This window comes from Equus przewalskii, chromosome 25, assembly GCF_037783145.1.
Source record: "Equus przewalskii isolate Varuska chromosome 25, EquPr2, whole genome shotgun sequence".
Lineage (NCBI taxonomy): Eukaryota > Metazoa > Chordata > Mammalia > Perissodactyla > Equidae > Equus > Equus przewalskii.
Window position 1 is genome coordinate 38,276,536 of NC_091855.1, and position 22,464 is coordinate 38,298,999.

At 40.0% G+C, this 22,464-nt stretch overlaps 2 protein-coding genes and 1 long non-coding RNA gene across 7 annotated transcripts in view; 1 reads left to right on the forward strand and 2 right to left on the reverse strand.

The window, feature by feature from the left end:
• The window catches only part of ATG2B (autophagy related 2B), a 68,762-nt gene extending 68,025 nt beyond the window's left edge, over positions 1 to 737 (reverse strand). For 2 of the 3 annotated variants that reach the window (XR_011533155.1, XM_070594628.1), the window contains exon 1: positions 103 to 729. Coding sequence is in view for 2 of the 3 variants with exons in the window: in XM_070594628.1 (XP_070450729.1) it covers positions 103 to 264 (162 nt within the window). In the remaining variant the exon portion in view is untranslated. Of the gene's footprint in view, positions 1 to 102 lie in introns of all 3 variants that reach the window. The other variant, XM_070594627.1, reaches the window with a different exon arrangement.
• Positions 48 to 18,981, forward strand: GSKIP (GSK3B interacting protein). 3 transcript variants are annotated; one of them, XM_070594636.1, is made up of 4 exons: positions 808 to 885; positions 8,884 to 8,944; positions 14,161 to 14,416; positions 17,206 to 18,981. In XM_070594636.1, the coding sequence occupies exons 3-4, from the start codon at positions 14,162 to 14,164 to the stop codon at positions 17,365 to 17,367; spliced, it is 417 nt and encodes a 138-aa protein (XP_070450737.1). In that variant the 5' UTR covers positions 808 to 885; positions 8,884 to 8,944; position 14,161; the 3' UTR covers positions 17,368 to 18,981. The 3 variants fall into 3 exon arrangements, with proteins under 3 accessions (XP_070450738.1, XP_070450736.1, XP_070450737.1); XM_070594637.1 differs by lacking the exons at positions 808 to 885; positions 8,884 to 8,944 and adding an exon at positions 48 to 201; XM_070594635.1 differs by lacking the exon at positions 8,884 to 8,944 and having other exon boundaries at positions 768 to 885.
• Positions 4,559 to 22,420, reverse strand: LOC139079461 (uncharacterized). The gene is made up of 3 exons (XR_011533161.1): positions 22,307 to 22,420; positions 20,108 to 20,223; positions 4,559 to 7,076 (listed from the first exon to the last, which is right to left on the reverse strand). It is a non-coding gene; the product is annotated as an uncharacterized lncRNA (long non-coding RNA).
• Positions 22,421 to 22,464: the final 44 nt, after the last annotated feature.

The following is a 22,464-nucleotide window of genomic DNA, read 5'->3' on the forward strand; positions in this document are numbered from 1 at the left end:
TGCCGGGGAGGGTCTGAACGTCACCAACCTTGGATGACGCTAGTTCAAAGCGCCCCAAGGAGAAGAGCGAGTCCCGCCCGGCCGGCAGCCGGCAGCTCTTACCCATTTGTCCAAGGGAACCTGGGCGAGGGACCCGGTGCCCTGGTACAGGTCCAGGCTGAGCTGCTCCAGGCTCAGCTTCTCCTGCAGGAAGTGGCCCAGGTACCTCTGCAGGAGGTAGCGACAGGCCCTCTTCTTGATGGACTCGGAAAACGGCCAAGGCATGATGAGGGCTGGCAGCTGGGCCGGCGGGGGCTGCGGGCGGCGGCGGCTCGGGCCTCGGGGCCCAGGCTCTGGCTGCAGGCTGCGGCGGCGGGGCCTAGGGTCCCGGCCGGCGTCCCCAGGCCGCGGCGGGGCCTAAGCCCGCGGTGGCCCCTCCATGCCCTCACGGCGCCAGGCGTCCCTCAGGGCGACCCCATCGCTGGCTCCGCTCGCGCTGGGCCTGGCGGGGACAAGACAGAGGAGCTCCCGTCGCCCCAGACCCGGGGGCTTCCGCGGGGATCCTAGTCGGCACAGGGCAAGGGTGCAAGACAGCGCGCCGGGAGGCGGCAGGGGCTGAGGGGGACAACACCGCGGCGGCGCGACGAATTTGTTGTCATCCGCGGGGCGCGCTCCTGGCTCTGAGGACGCTCCCGGCGCGTTCGCGAGACGCGGACTCTCAGCGCGCGGCCCGGCGCTGGCGGAAGTGACGCCACACTGGGGGCCGAAGGGGGCGGGGAGAAGGGCCCGGAAGGGAGCAGTTCCGGCTCCGAGGGGGCGGGGCGAAGGCGGGAAGGGGAGGGGGCGGCGCCGGGCGGCTGCAGACGCCTCGGGAAGGAGGAAGAGGAGGACGCGGGCTGCGCGTAGGTGAGCGGCCGCGGGGCTGACTGCGGGCGGGCTGCCACTGGGTGGGGTCGGGGCTTGGCCAGGGGCCCTCCGAGCGGGACGCGGCGCAGCGGGCCACGCCGTCAGGGTCCACAGCAGATGGGGCTCTGTCTCCCGGTTGAGATGGGTCTGGGGGCGGGTCCGGCCTGGGCCCTGCGGGTCAGACCTTAGACCTGGATCCCGGAAACGGGCGCTCGGAGCGCCGCGGGCACCATGGGGAGGGCTGCAGCCGCTCTGGAGCACCCCCGCCCGCCCCCCGACCCGAGTATTGACCGGTGCCCATTGTCAGCAAGTTATTCGTCCCCCGCCTCCTTCAAGTATTGTCTCCAAAGCTTCGTTTCGTTACTGTTTGTCTAGAGGCTTTCAGTTTACAGAGCGCTTTCTTCCTTCTGGGTGTGCTGCACCAAGACCAGGAAACTTGAGTTTTCGAGGTGTTTGTGGGCAGAACTGCTTTCTCTGATCAATGTCAAAGCCTTCCGACCCCTGAGAAACCTGGGCGAAGTATTTGTGCTGTTCTGGGCATCTGCGCAATCGTAGTTATGTCTTTTTGGAGACAACTCCTGCAGGGGCGGAGCTGGCTCGTAACTTAGTTAACCCGGAGAGACCGGCGTGCTAATGTTCAGTGACCTGGAAGTCTTATGTCCTGGGTTAGAATCCTGACGCTGGCATTTATTAGCCGAGCCACCTTGAACCGGCCCCTGCCCTCTCTGAGTCTTTGCCAAGTGTGAGCGTATCAATATCTTGTCTCTGAGGATTATTACGAAGCTTAAAGGATAAGAGTAGGGAGCGAACCTAGAGTCCTGATACATAGAGTTTAATTTGATAGTAAGTTAAGACGACCTTTTTAAGGAGATTTTATTAATATGTTGATAACTTTCATCAACGCCTTAGAAATGCTAACACAGCGCAGAAATGTTGACAGATAGAGAAAGCTCTGGTTCCCCTTTCCACAACCACTTTTTCATTTTAGAACCACTGTGCTCTCCAGTGTATGTAGTTGCTTGGATTGTTGGTGCCCCTCATTCTTTGTAGACTTGTCCTGGGCATTCTGGGTAACTTCAGTTCCCTTGCTCTTCATTCATTCAAAAATATTTGTTAAGGATCCATTAAATAAAGGTTTTTGCAGCTAGTGATGTGAAAACGTAAAGAATCAGGTAGAACCTTCAAGGAGCTTATATTCTAGTGTGATAAGTCTATTCCTTTATTCAATAAATATTTATTGATTGCCTGCATGTATCAGGGGCTGTTCTAGGTGTGGGGATACAGCAGTGAACAGAAGAAGTCCCTGCCCTCATGGAGCTTATATTTTATTGAAGGGAGGGAAAACAAACAATAATCCAATAAATCATATACCTTGTGGTGTTAGATGCCATAGGAAAAAATAAAGCAATATAAAGGGACAGGAGAGGGGAGAGATTTGCCACTTTCATATAGAGGGGTAAGGAAAGATCTCTCTTCTTTAATAAGGTGACATTTTAGTGAGACTTGGAGAAAGGTGGGGAGCAAGGCACATGAATACCTGGAAGAATTGTGTTCCAGGCAGGGGAACAGCAAGTGCAAAGCTTTGCATGCTTGGTGAGTTCAAGGAACATCAGGAGGGAGTAAAGGAAAGAGGCGTATAATTAGGGGCTAAGGGGGTTGTCAAGTCATATAGGGCCTGTAGGCCATTATGAGGACTTTAGCCTTTACCTAGGGTGAATGAGCTTGAGGAGAGAAGTGACAAAATCTGCCCTAAGTCATTTCGCAGGGTATTACAAAAGGCCTTGGGAGGTTTGAACTGGACTTTTGGTAAATGAGGACAATCAATTTCCTGCAAATCTAACTGTTAAATAAGTGATTTCCTTTGGAATATAGAATGACATTCAGGCTGTCCATGGAATGCTTGAGATTTCAAATATCAGAAAGGGAAAATAAAAATTGGAACATTTTATAACAAACATTCAAAGTGTTAAGTGTGTTGCCTCGTATGTTTTATGCTTTCTAGGAGAAATTCAGCATATATGTTAAGTTTTAGGACCTGTCATCATTATTTCTTTAGCTTAAATAGGGTACAAACTCGTCCTAAACCACAGTACTATTTTTGTGTTTTATCAAAGACAGAGTATTATCACAAAATGTTAACACCTAGCCTTAATTAAGTGAGGAAGATGAAGATAATTTCCAATCAAACACTGTCAGCTTTTTAAGAATTTTATAAAAGGATTTGAAGTGACAGGTTACACGCTACATACTAGAGGCTGAATGGGTCATCCTTCAAAGAAACCCATGTTAACATGTGAAATAGAAGCCAATGAGATGTTGTTGGCCTTTTTTTAAGACTTGCACCTGAGGCAACAGGAATATGAAGTTAGGGCTCCCGGGGGCACACAGCTCTCAGAGTGAGAGGGCAGCAGCCGCAGCCACCTTACATAATGTAAAGACACCAAACTTTGAGTCAAACAGCTTGAGTTTCAGGGTCAGCTCTTTTCTCCCTTAAAGATATTTTTAAACACTTTATTTTTAGTGAATAATAATTAACAGATAATATTTCTTGAGTTTACCATGTGCCCAGCACCATGCTAAGCCATACTGATCACTCCTTGTTCATGTTGAGAGGAATTTCCAGACCGTGGGGTATGATACAAATAAAGTAACTGATTAAGATACTGCTTTCTAGCCCTCAGTGACTGTTGTAATGTCAACTGAAAAGTCAAACTTTCTTTTGAAGTGAAAATTTTGAAATCTGTGTACTGCTTTTGAAATCTTTCTGGCTCTGTTCTTTTGTCAGGCTGTATGTATGGCCATCCTCCTACACCCATTCTTTTGTCATCAAGGCCAAAGCTGACCTCTGCAGTCTTTCCCAGCTCTTTGATGCTGTAAATTTGTGATGGCACAAAACAGAGTCTAAGAAATTAAGAAGTAGAGAATAAAGGACCTAGTAATCAATATTTTGATAACCAGTTTCATGAATCCCCCCAAAAACACTAACACAGCCCAAAAATTCTACCAACAGAATAAGAGCTGGTTCCTAAATTATATATGTATAATGTTATAAGGAGTCATTTTTGGAAACTTCATAGGAGGTGATACAACTTACCGGAGTAACTAACAGCAGCTGTAAGGTGTTCCAGTTTTTGAAGGTGCTGGCTACAGAACATTGCTCAGAGCCTGGTAGAGAGCCAATTTAGAGTTTAAATGGAAAGCAAAGAGGTTTTCTATCTCTTTAGATATTGATTTGTTTTATGTTGGTTAGAATGTACTTTATATTAAATATAGTTCCAAATCCTCCAGATATATCCTAGAAAATTATAGAGAAATGAAAAACTAATTCCTGGACTTTTTTTTACGCTTTCAATCTTTGAGAGTCTTTTCTTAGAATCTCATTTACAATTTCTGGTTTTGAAGGAAAAGTTTACAGGGTTATAGTGTTGCTGCTCATTTACAGTTTAAAAGACTTCTCAAATTAGCACTATATAGTTCTTCATACTCAGCTCCCTCCTTAAGCAACAAAAGCACAATACAATTCTCTTGGCTTGATCTGTTATTACTAGGTTATGTGTATGTGTGTCTGTCTTTGGACGTGGGGTCCAGAGTAATTTTATGAATGGGTATACAAATGGAAAAATAAGTCATTTTTATTTACATTACAAATACTTTATATTTGTAATACTACAAATGATTCTGATTTGAAATTTTTTATTTCAAAAGTCTTAGAGCTATTGAAAACAGATTAAATGTTATGTTACAGAAAATAAAGAATAAACTAGCTTTAGCTTTGCTAAATTCTAAATGTTGCTAATTATAATTAATTAACGTTACTCATCTTTACTTTCAAAACAGTTGTTTGAAATGCAGATAAATCCAAACTTCTCATTTCAGTTGAAAGTGAAGCTACCGGTTACTTTAACTATCTTAATAGCCTGGCTTCTCTAAGGAGAAAATGTTTCTGCTTCCTACACCTTGTACTTTCCAACATATCACGTTTTTTTAAACTTTTTTGTCTTATTGCAAATATAATACATTTTCTTTTTGCCATAAAAAATTTAGAATATAAAAAATTAAAAAGTTGGGGCTGGCCTGGTGGCGCAGCCATTAAGTTCGCACGTTCTGCTTCAGTGGCCCAGGGTTCGCCGGTGCGCATCCCGGGTGCAGACATGGCACCACTTGTCAAGCCATGCTGTGGTAGGCATCCCACATATAAAGTAGAGGAAGATGGGCACAGATATTAGCTCAGGGCCAGCCTTCCTCAGCAAAAAGAGGAGGATTGGCAGAAGATGTTAGCTCAGGGCTAATCTTCCTCAAAAAAAATAAATAAATAAAAAGTAGAGAATAAAGGACTTAGTAATCAATATCTTGATAACCAGTTTCATGAATCCTCCAAAAATGCTAACACAGCCCAGAAATCATGCCAGTGGATGGATTCAGAGCTATCAATAATCACCTTGACTTTTAACAAAGAACAATATAACTGAAGTGAGAAGAGCTATAAAAACTTAGAGAAGATCTCAGTACTAACTTTCTGCCAGTTCCCACCTCTACCTGTTAACTTTATACCCCCAACCCAAGGCCTGGAATTTCCAGCTTTTTGAGTTAATTTCTTGGGTTAGAGCAGTATTTCTCTTACTTTCCACTCAAATAGGCAAAGGAAACCCTAAGCGTGTGGGGGCATAACCTAAAGAGGACATGGCTTGAGACTTCCATTTGCTTTAAAATTCTAGGCAATTTTGCATCATACTCCATAATATTGTTACTATAACAGTGATGTGTATTTTCCGGGATGTCTAATATGTTTATCCTTGTGGCTTTGTATGCCTCTTGTCACAGGGCTGAATACTGCATGGCTTGAGAAGCAGAGAGTTAGAATTTTTTCTTTGGTTTATTCTGTCAGAAAATATTCAGTGAAGACTCGCTTTATGCCAGACGCTGTGCTGGTGATAGAGACATCACAGGCCCCCATTTGCAATGAGGTATAAGTACAGCGGTACCAATGCAGAGGTTCTACTAAGGAAGGAGGATAGTGATTAACTGTCTTGAGATCAGGTACAGAATCCTGAAATAGATGTGTCTGTGCTGAATTTTGAAGGATTAAAAGTCTGAAAGTAGTGTCAACGTACAATTTTCTTAAAGTTAGAAACATGGGTCTTACACAAACATATAGTAGGCATGTGTCAAAAATGTATGTAACTCATTAGTGAAGGAAACAGCAAGACGGTAAAGTTGATTCAAAGTAGTATAAGAGAGACCAAAATCAATGAAAGGAAAACTAGTGTAATAAAATGGCAAAGTTAGCTCAAAACTGGCTAATGGGATTTCCACTTCTGGCTAAGATAGAGTAACAGGGACCAGATTACCCTTCTACCTGAAACAGCAAAAAGTGGGCAAAAATATATAAAACAATGGTTTTTAAGACTTTGGACATTAGGCAGTGGAAGACAGTGATCCCCGAGTGGCAAGATAGAAATGATGTAAGCCTGTTGCCCCGTTTATTGCCTGAAGAGAATTTCCAGGAGTGGCACTAGGAGGAGAACCCAGGTGGAACCCAGCAGTCTCCCTGAATTGAGGATATGAAGCTAGGAGAGGATAGGCAATTAGAACAGAGTACTGGGAAGTAGAGAGCTTCACACAGAGTGAGAGTTGTGGAGATAGCAGAGGGTCCCCTCCAGCCTGCAGCTGAGTACTGAGCAACACACAGGGATGAGGAAGTTGCCCAGAGCTGGAAAAAGAACAATCTAAAAGAATTAGAGGGAAAAAAAGAATTAGAGGAGTTTTCAGAGCTCAAACGATGAGGGATAGTTCCTGTTCCTATCACCCAGAATGGAAAACTTCATAATTCTAAAGACATTGGGTAGAGCGCTCAGAAAGGTTTTGCCTTTGTAGTGGGGCAAAATTAACCAGAGACTAAATGCAGCCTTGATACAGCCTTAAGTCTAAAGCAAGAGCCAAAAGAATCAAGCAGTTTCTAGATACCTACATCCCAGAACAATGCTCAATAATATTTAGAGGCATATGAAAATATCCAGCACCATATAAGGTAAAACTCACACTGGCATCCAATCAGAAATTACCAGGCATGGGAGCTGGCCCCATGGCCGAGTGGTTCAAGTTCCACGTGCTCTGCTTTGGTGGCCCAGGTCTGCAGCTTCAGATCCCAGGCATGGACCTACTCCAGTCCTCAGCCATGCTGTGGAGGTGTCCTACATACAAAATAGAGGAAAGATTGGCACAGATGTTAACTCAGGGTGAATCTTCCTCACCAAAAAAAAAAAAAAAAATTTACCAGGCATGCAAAGCAGCAGTATACAAGCTATAATGAGGAGAAAAATCTATCAATTGAAACTAATCCAGAAATAACACAATGAAATTAGTAGACAAGGACATTAAAACACATAACTATTTCATATGTTCAAAAACTAGAGAAAAGATTGAGCAGATTAAGTAGCGACATGGAAAATATGTTTAAAAAAAAAAAGACCCAAGTAGAAGAGATTAGAAACCACAGAAGAAAAGATGAGTGAAGCTGAAGACATAGCAATAGAAACTATTCAAAGTGAAACACAAAAAGAATGAAAAAATGAACAAAGCAGTGAGGAGTAGGACAACTTCACTTGGACTAATATTCATGAAATTCGAGTCCCCAACGAGAGGAGAGAGAGATAAATGAAGAAATAATGGCCAAAAATTTTTGAAATTGTTAAAAACTATAAACCCATAGATGCAAGAGGCCTAATGAGCCAAGCAAAAGAAACACAAAGAAAACTACACCAAGAGGAACGAAGATAACGATGCATCATATTTCTCATGGGAAATAACGCAAGCAAACAATAGTAGAGAAACATCTTTAAAGTCTCGAAAGATAAAACAACTGTCAAACTAGGATTCTGTACCCAGCCAAAATATCTTTCACAAAGGAAGATGAAAGGAAGGCTTGTTCAGATACACAAAAGCTGAAAGAATTCAACAACAGCAGACTTGTGCTACAGGAAATGTTAAAGGAAAGCCATCAGGCAGAAGGAAGATTATACAGATCATGATACAGATGTAGATAAAGACAAAGGAATGAGGACCACCAGAAATGTTAACTATATGTTAAATATAAAATATTTTTTATTATTACCTAAATCTCTTTGAAAAAATAATTGACTGTTTAAAGCAAAACTGACATGTATTATGAATTTTCTAACATATGTAGAAGTAAAATGTGTAACAAAAAGAGCACAAAGACTATATAGTATACTCCTGTAAGGTTCTACACATGAACTGGTGTAATAGCACTTTAAGGTAGACTGTGATACATTAAAGATGCATACTATAAACTCTTAAAGCAACCGCCAAAAACACACAACAAAGAGTTAAAATAATCCACCAAAGGATGTAAAATAGAATCCTAAAAAGTTGTTGGTCCAAAAGTAGGCAGAAAAATAAGGAAGAGAGAATAAAGTACAGATGGGACAAATAGAAAACAAACGGCAAGATCAATAGTAACCATGTTAATCAATCACAGTTACCATATTAAATGATCTAAACATCCCAATTAAAAGGTTGAGAGCGCCAAATTGGATAAAAAGGCAGGACCAAACTATATATCGCCCACAAGAAACTCACTTTAAATATAAAGACATTGCTATTCCCATTTGCAAGAGCTTAAAACAGCCTGCCAAAAATCAAAATGAAATTCCCCTGTCTGGGTATCAGCATCATGTCAGATTGGGCCATCCCTATCTATTAATCCCTTAATGTTTTTCTTGTATTAGCTTAGCTAGGCTAGTCTCCTTGCAATTCCTGCCACACCCTCTGCAGACTCTTGCTTATGCATTGTTCCCCTTGAAGAATCCTTCACAACTCTCAAGTCCTTTCTGCTTATCCATAACTCCTCATCTGTGCTCATTCAAGACCAATTTTGACTGGCCTGTTCCATGAGTCAAGCCCCATCATAATTAACAATTATGTCAGCACTCTTCAAGAACAGTAAAGAATTTACTGTCTTTTCCCTTTATATTATAGATGAGAAAACCATGAGCCTAGTGAGGTTACATGGCCAGCCCAAGTTCATACAAGTTTAGTGGTAAGTTTGTAGTAGGACCAAAACATCATTATTTTCTGTAATTATCTGGCGCTTAGAATTAAGTACATTTCTTAGGTTATAATTATGATGTGTGTGTATGGCGTTAATATTTGTGTGCATATTTCATGTGCCTGTCTTATCTCCCAAATTAGGCTGTGAGCTACCAGTAGACATCTTTAATTAGTATTCTGATACTTAGAAAAATGCTGGATATATAGATGCACAGTGGATTATGATACTTGATTAATAAACTTAGAGTCTAAATTGACAAGATTGAAAAATATAAGAGGTAATTCGTTAGTTTTTACCATTTGAAACATTGATGGGTACTTCCCGTGCAGAGAGTAGCTAAGATTCAAACTAGATTTTCTAATGTGTATTTCCAAATCTTCCTACTCATATATACAATGTTTAATTCAGTACCTTTACATCTATCGATTTTTCAACCATAATATAAAATCAGTTGATTTTCATTATTCAAAAATATTCACAACATCTAGACCCGTGGTTTGTGATACAGTAGCCACTAGCAATTTACGTTTAAATGAGTGAAAATTAAGTGAAATTTGAAATGTGGTTCCTCAGTGACTCTAGCCAAACTTCAAGTGCTTAATAGCTACATGTGGCTACTACTTACTGTATTGGACAGCACAGATAAAGAACACTTCTGCCATCACAGAAAGTTCTCTTGGTCTAGAATTTCTTATATAATGATAAGTTATTTTGCCTACAGCTTATACGACTACAACAAGGGGAAACCAACAGGGCTGACCCCATGGCCGAGTGGTTAAGTTCACGCACTCCCCTTATGCAGGCCAGGGTTCGCCAATTCGGATCCTAGGCGTGGACCTACACATCACTCATCAAGCCGTGCTATGGCAGCATCCCACAGAAAAGAACTAGAACGACTTACAACTAGGATATACAACTATGTACTGGGGCTTTGGGGAGGAAAAAAAAGACAGGAAGATTGGCAACAGATGTTAGCTCAAGGCCAATCTTCCTCACCAAAAGTCATACCTTAAAAAAAAAAAAAAAAAAGAAAGGGAAACCAAGGGTTTTTACAGGATTCACATTGATGAGTAAGCCGTTCTGGTAACCTGACAGCAGTTCTAATGTCTCAATAGTAATTCTAGTAGTTGTCCCTTCTCCGAAATGGGCATGTATTTCCTTGTCCTCAATGGTGCAGGCCTCCAGTTGGGTACACAAGATAATCCATTCAGAAGTAAGAAGAAAATAAGTTTATATTTCATGTTTTACCATCTCCTGTTTAAATTCATATTTATGTTTTTAATATTTTAATTGTAGAATATATGTAAATAAATATACATATAATGAGATGTCTGCTCAAGATATTTTTAGTTATTGGAATGCATCTACATCAACGATGTAGAAACGACTTGTCTAGTGCCCCATTGCTAAGGCCACCCAGTTGCTCCCTGCTCTGCTTTTCTAGCTCCTGTCATCACCAACTGACTTCGTGTTTTTTGGCTCTGTGTTCAAACTCCTCAAGAGAGGATCTGATTGGAGAGGCCAGTCACCATCCAGAATCAAGTATTTGGGCAGAGCTCTTGATTCAGGATGATTCATAAACCCTTTGCCAGCCTCAAGATGGTGCCTTTAATTGAAACAACCATCCCTGGCACATTTTGCTGTCATCATGGCATTGGAGTTACAGAGTACAAAGCATGAAACCTGTAATTAAGGAACCTTTCCAAGGAAGGCTGTGAAATTGACAAGTACTCTGGGCCTCCTTTTAAAAGAACCGTGCAAACTACCTGTTTCCATCGCCCATCTGATATGTTAAGTAAATTATGACTTCCAAAAAGGAAGAGCAGAGATTGAAGTCTCCTTGACCACCCTCATACCCTTTTCCTGATGATAGGATGTGGATGGACACTGCAGCAGACAGAATAATGTCCCCCCAAAGATGTCTATATCCTAATCCCCAGAAACTGTAAATATGTTACCTTACACGACAAAGGGAACTTTGCAGGTTTGATTAAGGACCTTGATTGGGGAAATTATCCTGGATTGTCCGTTTGGGTCCAGTGTCATCAGCAGGGTCCTTATAAAAGAAGTGCACGTGTCAAGAGTCAGAAGAAGGAGATGTGCCCACAGAACCAGAGGTTGGAGTGGTGTGCTTGGAAGGTGGAGGAAGGGACCATGAGCCGGGGAAGGCAGGTGGCCTCTAGAAGCTAGAAAAGGCAAGGAAACAAATTCTCCCCTGAAACCTCCAGAAGGAATGCAGCCCTGCTGACATCGTCATTTTAGATTTCTCACCTCTAGAATTGGAAGAAAGTAATTTGTGTTGTTTTAAGCCACTAAATTTGTGGTAATTTGTTACAGCAGCAGTAGGAAACTAATACACATATTAATATTCAAATTCTACAAAGCTTTTGTTAGACACTTTCTATATGACAGGCACAAAAATATCAGGGTTCCTTTTGTGTGTGTGTGAGGAAGATCAGCCCTGAGCTAACATCTGTTGCCAATCTTCCTCTTTTTGCGTGAGGAAGATTGTTGCTGAGCTAACATCTGTGCCAGTCTTCCTCTATTTTATGTGAGATGCCACCACAGCATGGCTTGACAAGTGGTGCTAGGTCCATGCCTGGGATCCAAACCTGTGAACTCCGGGCCGCCAAACCAGAGCACATGAACTTAACCACTACGCCACCAGGCTGCCCCCAGGGTTCCATTTTTTAAACCTCTTCTATAAAGCTATTGAAGAGCTAGATTAATCACTGCTTTTCATTTTGGCTAGCTCCTCAATCAGGATGCTAGCTTAAAATGTTAACTTGTGTAGTGATTCAATAATAAAATCTGTCATTTTCATTTGTGTGTATCATCAAAAGTTCTGAATGTGTCTGCTATGTTATGTGTCATCCAAAGACATTTCAGAAAAAAATCTTCTAACAGTTCACAGTTTTAGGAAAGGTGTCTTCCTCTTTTTTGCCCCTTGGTGCTAATTATTACACAACAATTTGATGACGTACTTTACTGACCTGTGAGGATTTCTTCCATTCTAGTATTAGATGTTTCATCTTTCTCCACCATTAAGGTCATAATTGCAATGAATTAGACTCTTGCTTTACATCAGACTTGCTCAGGTAGACATCTTTTTTCATGTAATGATTATTATTTCTGACATGCATAATTGAGGTACTTGATTACTTGAGGAAAATAAAGATGTTTGGTATTCATGATAGTAAGAAATTTACAGTAGACACATTTCAAAATCTTCAAAACTGACCATAAAAAAACAGAATGGGCTCACTTCTCATACATAAAACCAAGTATAATATTAAGGAGTATAATGATTATTTTTAGAATAAAGAAGAAACTTTTAGAAAATCAAATATTTTCCCTTTCATAGATTGTTAAGTCAATATTAGATTTCAGTTATATGACAAATTGCTCCAGCAATAATTGGTAAATTTATCATTAACTTGTATTATTAGTAGTGAGTGACTAATTCTGTAAGGTGCTGTGGGAGACAAGATAAAGGACCCTTAAAATATATCATTAGTTGAAATAGCATTGGAGGAATATATTTGCACATTTGCTATGTAATTTTTTGAAATAGCTTTACATAGTTCATCATAAATTGCCTTTGGCAAGGAGTTTTGACTTTTACTATGTGCAAATGACATACAGCTGTAGGAACTCTAGCTCCTTAAGATTTTTGCTGTTAATTTAGAGCAGTGGCTATACAGTAGAACCACCCAGAAGCTCTGAAAAAGTACCCAGGAGAATCTCCCAGAGATCTCATTCAGTTTCTCTGAGGGCTCAGTGGCCAAGGTTGAGAATCACTAACTTAGAGGATTTTGAGCTTCACACAAATAGGGCACAAGTTAGTAATTTTAGAAAAATGGATGGAATTTGTAAGGTAAGCGACAAATGGTGTGAATAAATGTTCATAACAAGTTGAGTCCTGCTACATTCTAGATAGAGGATGCTTAGTCCATATCAGAGAAATGAAATCTTAACTTACTTTTAAAGCCTGCAGGTAAAGAGAAAGCGTAATATCTTGTTCTGAAAAGCCCTTTTTACATTCCAAAGCAGTCTCACATTTATTAACTTTTCTTATGCATATATTTCTAATTTTAACAATATTCACTGCTACCCCAGTCACGGAAAAGAAGCTAGAACTGCATAGCAGCCTGGCAGTAATACTGGATCAAATTAGCACAAGAAATAATATTTTTTAAATTATGATGTTTGGGACAGTTCAAAAAAGTGGTGACTAGATAAGTTATTCAATAAATGGTGTTGGGACAGTAGGCTATCCATTTGGAAAATAAAGCTATACAGAATAAATTCCAGATGGACCAAAGAGTTAAATGTAGATGTAGAGAATGAGAATTCAGAAGACAATCGAGAGGATTTGAAAAATGTAACCATGAGGTAAGGAAGGCCTTCTTAAGAAAACCCCAAATCCAGAAGTCGTAAAAAGGAACTCTTGAGAGGTAGTGTACTGTAGTAGGTAAAGGCTTGACCTCTGATTTCAGACGACCTGAGTTCATTTCCATTTCTATGTTTTACCGCTACATGATCTTGGAACTAAAAATATCCTGTAAATATCCGAAAGACTGTTTAATCAAGGAAATACTTTTTCAAACAATGAAACATCATTGTTTGCCTCTCAAATAGGCAAAGATTAAAAAAGGATTGGACAGAATGTGGTGAGAAAGTACAGTCCTCGTATTCCACTGGTGGGGTATGAGTTAGTACAGCCTTTTTTTGAAGAGTGAATCAGCAGTATCTGTTGAAAATTAACATGAGCAAATACTTTGACTCACCAATTCCAGTTTTAAATCTCTCTCCTGATTTTCTAATAATTTCTATTTATTCCAACTATTCTATTTCTAAATATTTCTAAAATAAATATACTTTTAAAAATAAGTAATGTAGTAGGATTTTACTGAGAAATTGTTTGAAATAGCTGAAAACTAATATTCTAAATTCTTATCAATATGGGAATTAACCTTTTGGGGAGCAGTGGAGAACAGAGATCCTTTTTTGAAAATCTATAGGTGTCTGTAATTTTGCTGTGAAAATCTACTGAAGACGGCTTTAGGCAGTATTTTCCCTAAAAGTTGTTAGCTAGTTAATGTTTTTTATTAAGCAGGGTTGTAAGGCATCGCTCCTTTTAATCAAACAATATTATTTGGAATGTCTTTCTATAAACAAGTTTTATATCTACTTTTTTGCAGAATGCAAACAGACTGTAATCCCATGGAGGTGAATGGTGTGTCCCAATCTGAAGAAAATGAGCTTAATGGTTTTGACGGAACTGATATAAAAGACATGAGGCTGGAAGCTGAGGCAGTTGTAAACGATGTTCTCTTTGCTGTTAACAACATGTTTGTCTCAAAAAACCTGCGCTGTGCAGATGATGTGGCCTACATCAATGTGGAAACAAGAGAAAGGAACAGATACTGCCTGGAGCTCACTGAAGCAGGGCTTAGGGTAAGTCACTGTTCTTTTTAGAGAAAAAAAAGATTTATATCTTTACCACTTTATCAAAAAGGGATGGGGAAAGGGGGGAGGGAAAGGGTGTTAAATGAGAACTCAGCACTCAGTAGCTTCCAGGGTTTTTTTAAGGAAAACTTTTTTCCTAGGAATTTTTTATTAATAATAAAGTCTTTGGGTCAACATGGGGAAATTGATTTTATTTTTTTAATTTTTTGCTGAAGCAGATTCTCCCTGAGCTAACATCCGTTGCCAGTCTTCCCCTTTTTGCTTGAGGAAGATTGTCGCTAAGCTAACATCTGTGGCAGTCTTCCTCTATTTTGTATGTGGGATGCTACCACAACACAGCTTAATGAGCAGTGTGTAGGTCCACGCCGAGGATCTGAACCAGCAAACCCCAGGCCACCAAAGCAGAGCACTTGAATTTAACCACTACACCACCAGACTGGCCCTGAAAAGTTTTTGAAAAAGAAAAAACATTTGATTTTTGCACAGTGTCATTTTGATTTAATCACGTCCACCAAAATTATGTGTTCTCTGCATTGGATGAGTTGCAGTCGTTGTGTTGAGAGGATCTTTTTTCACCTCTTGTAAATGTCTTTTCTACTAAAACAAGATACTTGATTCCACTGTCCTCTAGCCATTAGATCAGAATTAAGTCACAGAAGAATACTCCACCTCCAAATTTCCAAGAGTGTCCTTTACTGCCTGTGAGCTTTTCTAGGCAGCGTGACCTCTCTGTACCCTTCAGACCAGAACCATGAGTTTAGAATAGTAGAAAGCACTGCTGATAGCAGCTTTTCTTTTAAAAGGAAAAAAAAACTTACTATTATGAAAATTTTTGACCTACTGAACAAAGGAGTAGACATTAGAAACTCCAAAATTTAGTTTTAACTTTACTAATTAGTTAATGTTCAGTCTTGATCAGAGATCTCTGAGTTTTCTCTTTCTATAGCTGCTAAGAGTAGTTCCCCAAAAGTTACACAGTATCATGAGGTAGAGGGCAAGATCTAAGCAAGTAAGAATGTTGTATAATATGATGTCAAACAAGTATGTGAACATCTCTTAATGTCGCTAGATTGAATTTCTTAAAAGTATAATGAATCGTGTGTTCTGTATATTCCTTGATAGACGATCACTTACCCTGAAGCAAAGTGCAAGGCCAGCATCTTCACTACCCTCTGTTCCTTCCCAACTCCCACGCAGATAGCTGCTTAGCGTTGGGAGTAGTACCTAAGTTAACTAACCTTCATGCTCTTCTTCCTGAATCCCTAAATTCATACTAAAAGCTTATAGTCTATAGAAGTGGATCTTAAATAGAAATAGGCAAATCGAAAGTAGAGATAAATGACCTCCAGGAAATTAATTCTGTCTTACATTGATTAGTTCTAAGGTCGCCCTGGTGAGGCTGGAAGGGTTCTGATCAGAGTCAGAATTCTTACATGTGAATTTTAGTGATCTTGGGTGAGTCAGTCACCCTCTCTGAGTCCCTGCTTCTTTATTATAACCTAGAGATTTAAAAAAACTAAAGGATTTAGGAGATGATTATATGACTAAAGTTTGCAGAAAAATCTAGATCAATTATAAAACCTGGCATGTAGGTATTCAAATATTTGTTTTTTCAGTCTGATTCAGTTCACATTTATTGAACAATTGTCCTGTGTCATGAATTGGAAATCAAACCGTGAATAAGACGTGATCCCTGGCCACCAGGAAGACGACATGCCGATAGGGCTAGAGAGGGGCACGTAGAACTGTGATAGACGGCAGGAAGTCCTGAGATAGAGCAGGGTTCTGCAGAGGTGTGATTCTTCTTCCTTAGGTGTCTGTGTCTGCCTTTCATGAAAAACAACAACGTTGGGGGCTGGCCCTGTGGCCTAGTGGTTAAGTTCCACGCACTCCGCTTTGGCGGCCCAGGTTTGGTTCCCAGGTGCGGATCTATACCATTCATCAAAGCGGCCATGCTGTGCCGGCGACCCACATACAAAATAGAGGGAGATTGGCACAGATGTTAGCTCAGGGCAAATCTTCCTCAGCAAAAAACACACACACGACAACAACAACGCCACTTCTATTTCTAACATAAACTTGCATCTTCTAGGGCTTGAACAGATGTCATAAAAATTTAGGGTTTATGTAGGAAATTCACAAGCTTTAGTCAGGTCAACAAAAACTAAATTGATTTTGCCCTGCACTGTGTTGGTGAACCATGATATATCTTATAATCTTATTGTAGAAAAAAGCCTTAGCTTTGTTTAAAGAAAGAAAAAAAACACAGAGTAACTTTCCCTTTTCTCTCAGAGCTGAGCGTTCATTTCCCTGTTGGGTAAGTAATGTATTGGTAATGTGGAAGTGACCTTTCAATTAGAAAGCAGGATTAAAACTATAAACAATTCTTAGAATTCTATATAAAAAGAGTCCAAACCAAATAAATAACAATCAAAATATGGACTAAGCATATATTATGCATTATAGTGCCTTTATATGGTAGACCCGCAATGTATGTGGAATGAAATAGAAGCATGTTTTAGACTATGAATTTGAAATACTGTTTTTGTGTAACTTTTTAAATTTGGGGGAAAAAATTATAAAGAGAGCATTTTGCTGGTGGTGTTCCTATGTTATAAATTGCTTATATTTTAAAGGTTGTATTAAAAATAGGCATATTCCAACTATTGATTGAGGAATGGTGTCATTAGAGACTGACCCATTTAAACACTTGGTTTTTGCTTTCTGTGCCAAGATGGAACGTACTTATGTCCTTCACGGTTGCCTTTCTCTTGTAGGTGGTAGGTTATGCCTTTGACCAGGTGGATGATCACTTACAGACTCCTTACCATGAAACAGTCTACTCCTTGTTGGATACGCTCAGCCCTGCCTACCGAGACGCATTTGGAAACGCACTTCTTCAAAGACTGGAAGCTTTGAAAACGGATGGACAGTCATGACTAAGCTTTTCCTTTTAGAGGGGGCTGTGCTGGTGCAAAATGTTGACATAAAGCTTGAAATTCTTGCATATGGTCATAGTAGAAAATGCATCTTTGGTTTTATGTCTTTATCATTTCTTGCTTCAAATTTAGGCTTTTGACTCAGAACATGATTCACTAACGAACTGTCTTTTTTAGTTTCTGATTCATTAAGGAAATCCTGAGGCTATTGCTGTGACACCATCATTAAGACATTCCGATATCTTCATGTAGTGTCTCTGCATTTGAAAACCTAATCAGTATTTCATTCTGTTATTACGGGACTTTGATGCTGCCAGCACTCCCTTTTACATGGGAAATTCTAGGTTTGCACAGTAATATAGCAATTAAAATGACCTAGTTTCAAACTTTGATTCAGCTTGCTAAATCAGGGGTTTACTACTAGCTTGGACTGACTTTGGAGTAATTATTTTGCTACTAGCCTTATTGGAAACAAACTATCGACTAGTTTCCCCTGCACAAATTTTGAAATTCAGTGCTTCACTTACTCTATTTATATTACTAATATGGACTAATAAAGATGAATAATTATGTATTACTTAGCTAGTATTAAATGAGAAACAGGTACTGAAATAGTTCTGTATTCCTCGTTTGCAACAGCCAGCCAACTAAGAGGACAAACCTTTAGGAAATGAATGTAATAATTACTTGTTTCCAAGATATTTAAGCACATAAGCAAATACAGGAACAGGCTCCATTCTTTTTCTTAGTAAATAGCATCGTCAATGTGTGTGATTTAAAAGAAAGAAGATTCTGATTTCCTGAAAAACAATATTTTGGCCTGTGTTGATTCTTCTTATGAATGTTTGTTTACATAATGTACAGAAAGTATTTTTGCTTCAACGTTTACTTTCTATAATGTAGTGCTTTGGTATTCCCACAGCGCCCCTCCTTCCCCGACAGATGTACAGTGCTCTGTCTCAATGCTAAATCTTCAACGGAACGTGAGTGCATTGTATGGGTTTGAAACAAAAGGATGAATGAAACATTCAGAGACTTAATATTTGAAAAAAAGAAACTCTGTATTTTATATTTTATTACAGGTACTAATATTTATAAAAATAAACTGTACCATTGCTGCTACATGTTTTCAAGTACATGTTGAATAATAAAGATTGGGGAGTTGTTTTTTTAAAAGTAGTCTAAAGCGGCAGCTGTAGAAATGTTGATCGAAAATTCTGCCTCTGGTCACACCTTCATAATTTGTCATTTGCAGACTTTTTAAAGTCATTATTAAATAATAGGTACTTTTAGCCTCTGAAGATCACGTGGACCAGAGCAAATTCAAGTTCCGTTCGGGTCGTTACTCATTGTCAGACTTCACTGGAATGCTTTAATTACGTTTGGTAAATGCATGTTCATTCTCAGCTTTATTTTCAGATGCTTAACTGTTTGGGCACTGAAGTCTAACTTCAGGTTGAACTTTCTCGTGCTTAATCTCAGGCTAAATGTAAAGGATATTTGTAAAGTTTGAATAAAGTTCTGTTTACTCATTTTGAGTTAAGTATGAAGAAAAGTGACTGTATGTTTAAAAATTGAAATTGTTCATTTTGTGATAAATGATTGATTCCAAGAGCTTCTGTTTCCATTTTTGAATTCCATATTGTTAGATTTTGATGTGAAATGATTTGCTCTTTTTATTACCATGAAAGAGGAACAGAGAGAGAAAACATTAATAAAACTACACAGATTATAAAACCTCCACTAGGGGCCAGCCCCGTGGCCGAGTGGTTAAGTTCTCTTGCTCCACTTCAGCGGCCCAGGGTTTTGCCAGTTCGAATCCTGGGCACGGACATGGCAGCACTCTCAAGCCATGCTGAGGCAGTGTCCCACATGCCACAACTAGAAGGACCCACAACTAAAAATACACAACTATGTACCAGGGGGCTTTGGGAGAAAAAGGAAAAATAAAATCTTAAAAAAAAAATAAAACCTCCACTAGATAAGAAAACCTTCATTTTATCTAGATTGTTTAAAGAATTTAACCAGATAAATTGTTTTGATTTCACTTCCAAAAGAAAAGAGAAACTCTAAATAATTAATTCTTACAAATCAATGAGAAAAAAATGAGAACAGTGGGTAAATAATATTATCAAACAACTCAGAAAAATATACAGATGTCCAGTAACCACTTGAAAGATATTCAACCTGACCAGTAATTCAAGGAAGGAAAATAAGTGTAGCTATGTTGAGCCATTTCACCTAATAATCTAATAATTTCTCTTAAATATAATGATGTCAATAAAGATTTAGTGAGGGGCACTCTTCCATTTTGCTGGAGGATACAGTATGGTGAAACCTTTCTGGAAAACCTTGGTAACAAAGCCTTTACAAAGCTTACAGCTTCTGTACCGGTAATATCCTAGCAGTCTAGCAGAGGGAAATCATTGAGCAGAAGATACACTACGAGGATGTTCATTTCTCTAATGGAAAATTGGAAAGGCTCTAAAAAGTGGTTAAGTTATGAAATCCTTTTGGTGGAAAAATATGCAGCCATTAAAAATTATGAAAAAAATGACAATAGGGAAAAATTGCTACATGAAAAAAAGGATATAAAACTATAATCTATTTTGAAAAATAATCATATGCAGTAGAAGGAAAAATGAAATAAAATATTCTACGATGGTAATAGTAGTCATCACTAGGTAGTAAGATAGGTAATTTTCATTCTCTTTATGCTTTTTCACATTTTCTACATTACCTTGTATGTGCTAATTGGAGGGGAAATGCAACCGATACGGGGTTTCAGGTAGTTGAAGAGCGTTTCTCTCTAGCGGAAGCACCAAGCTGTGCCGACTTGTGTCCGCTCCCAGGATCCTTGAAGAGACAGTATGATTATGAAGAAAAAGACTGCACACCTCATTTCCCATAATGACACTCTTCCCACCTTTGCTCCAGGTCCAGAATCAGTCTTAGACTTCCCACACAGCTAATCAGCAGCAGCTAATGGTGTACTGATCCCTAGCTTCCTCCATCACAACACTGCACTATTCTCTCTCCAGTGTTCAAAAACATAAAATGTGCTGTTTGATTGCTAAGGGGGAACAGAGTAGGAAAACACAGATTCTGATAATGTGCCGTGTTGACCTGAGAACTCTGCCTTCAACCCCTTTGTTTTGTGGATGACATAGCTGAGGCTTGGACAGACTGAGGGACTTGCTCAGCAGTCCGCCTGTGAGCAGCTGAGTTAGGCAGAACCCAGGTCTTCGGACTCCCCACTCTCCCCATACAGTACATGTCAATAAAACATCACCCAAACTTCGGTTATATGAAAGCTGATTTTGAAAGAGGAAAGCAATAACAGTAAAAGAAAGGTTAGGTGGTATAATAGAATTAATCAATAGAATCTCCCTTCCTACCTACCAATATGATAGATATAAAATTCTCTGGAAGCCATCCCCTTCTAACTATGGTGCTAGCTTATCTACTTGCTATCAATAGTGCAAACAAAAATAAAACAAAGGTGAGTTCGATTTTATAATAGGATGACCAGTTGAATAACTTTTCAAAGTACGTTGCTGCTTAACTGCCTATCAATACGGACAAACTAGGAGCCAGCCCGGTGGCGTAGTGGTTAAGTTTGCAAGCTCTGCTTCAGGCGGCTGGGGTTTGCAGATTTGGATCCTGGGTGCAGACCTACACACCACTCATAAAAGCCACACTGTGGTGGCGTCCCACATACAAAATAGACAAAGATTGGCACAGATGTTAGCTCAGGGCCAATCTTCCTCACCAAAAAGAGCCGGGGGGCGGGGGGGTTAAACAAAATCCGGAAATGAGGCATCTAGTGAATTCTAGAATATTTGATCTTACTAGTCATTTGAAAGAATGCTGAAGAATATTTATTCCATCAAGTTTTGCACTGGTCTTGCATGAGTATTTTCACATTTAAATCGACACTGTCTTGTTGATAATCTTAAAAAAGGAATGTTGCTATGAGCAAGCTGTTCCCAAATTGAGTTTGCAAAATTTCAAAGTGTTAATTATTTTATTAAAATGAAGTTTTAATGAGACATGGATGAAAACAAAAGGAGGGTGGGAACCAGAAAAATTGAAGGAAAAGGCTCCCCATTTGCAGAAGTATGCCTTAGCCTTGCAGCGAAAAAGAAACAATTTCACCTTTGAAGACCGCTTACTAAACTGCTTTCATACACATCTTACTTAATCCTAACAGCCCTGCGAGGCTGGCGGTTTCATCCTGTTTTACAGCCAATTTAACAGCTTGGGGAAGGTCACAAGATTGGTCCCAGGCTTCCACAAACGGCTGCAGAGCAGGAACTCAAAGCCAAAGCTCCTGAGTGCCCAGAAGCCCCCAAGCTGTCTGGAACTCCCGGGCCACCTCCATTTTTTGAAGCAATCAGTATTTTAAAAAATACGAAAAAACTGTTGCGTGTGTTAAGTGCCTATATAGTGTTTAAAGCACAAAAATATTTCAATAGAATCCGGCTATTCCAAGAAAATGGCAAGACGTATTGCCAGTCCAGCACGACCTTTGTGGTCCTGTGATAAGACAAGTTCAACATCATCTTTTAATTGTCGGTTTATCTCGCCAACCGCACGTATATCTCATTTGGAAAGGTCAAAATCTAAATTCCACCCTTTTGTGAATGTGGGTGACTGCCCGGCACGTGGCCTCTAGCCGCCCCCAGCCCACCCCACCCCCAGAGGTCTTTCTGGAACTGCTTCGAAAGGACCCCTAAGCCAGCTGAGCCCCGTGGACCAAGCGGCACCCGGCTGCACAGTGGGGACCACCCATGCCGTCGTTCGGTTGTCCTAGACCCGAAACTCCATGGCAACAGCTCTTCTTTACAGTGGGACCGTCTCCTGGTCAGACCATCCCACGGGGGACCGTTAACTAACTCCAACATTTCAGAAGAGGTGGGCTGCGGGCTTTATTTACCTTTTCATCAGATTCATCAATATTTTTAGTCCTCTCTGTCCACTGGACTCTGGAACGTGTTTCCAGAGTGTCTGAAAGAAAGAGATGTAAGGGAACAAGATCACACGTCCTCCTGTGGCAAGGATCCGAAAGAGGACGCCCGAGGACACGTAGCGTGC

Bases quoted from the DNA above. Each gene is read 5' to 3' on its own strand.
- GSKIP (XM_070594637.1), top strand. From the start codon at position 14,162: ATGCAAACAGACTGTAATCCCATGGAGGTGAATGGTGTGTCCCAATCT. The intron at 14,417-17,205 runs GTAAGTCACTGT...TTTCTCTTGTAG, and splicing joins TCACTGAAGCAGGGCTTAGG to GTGGTAGGTTATGCCTTTGA.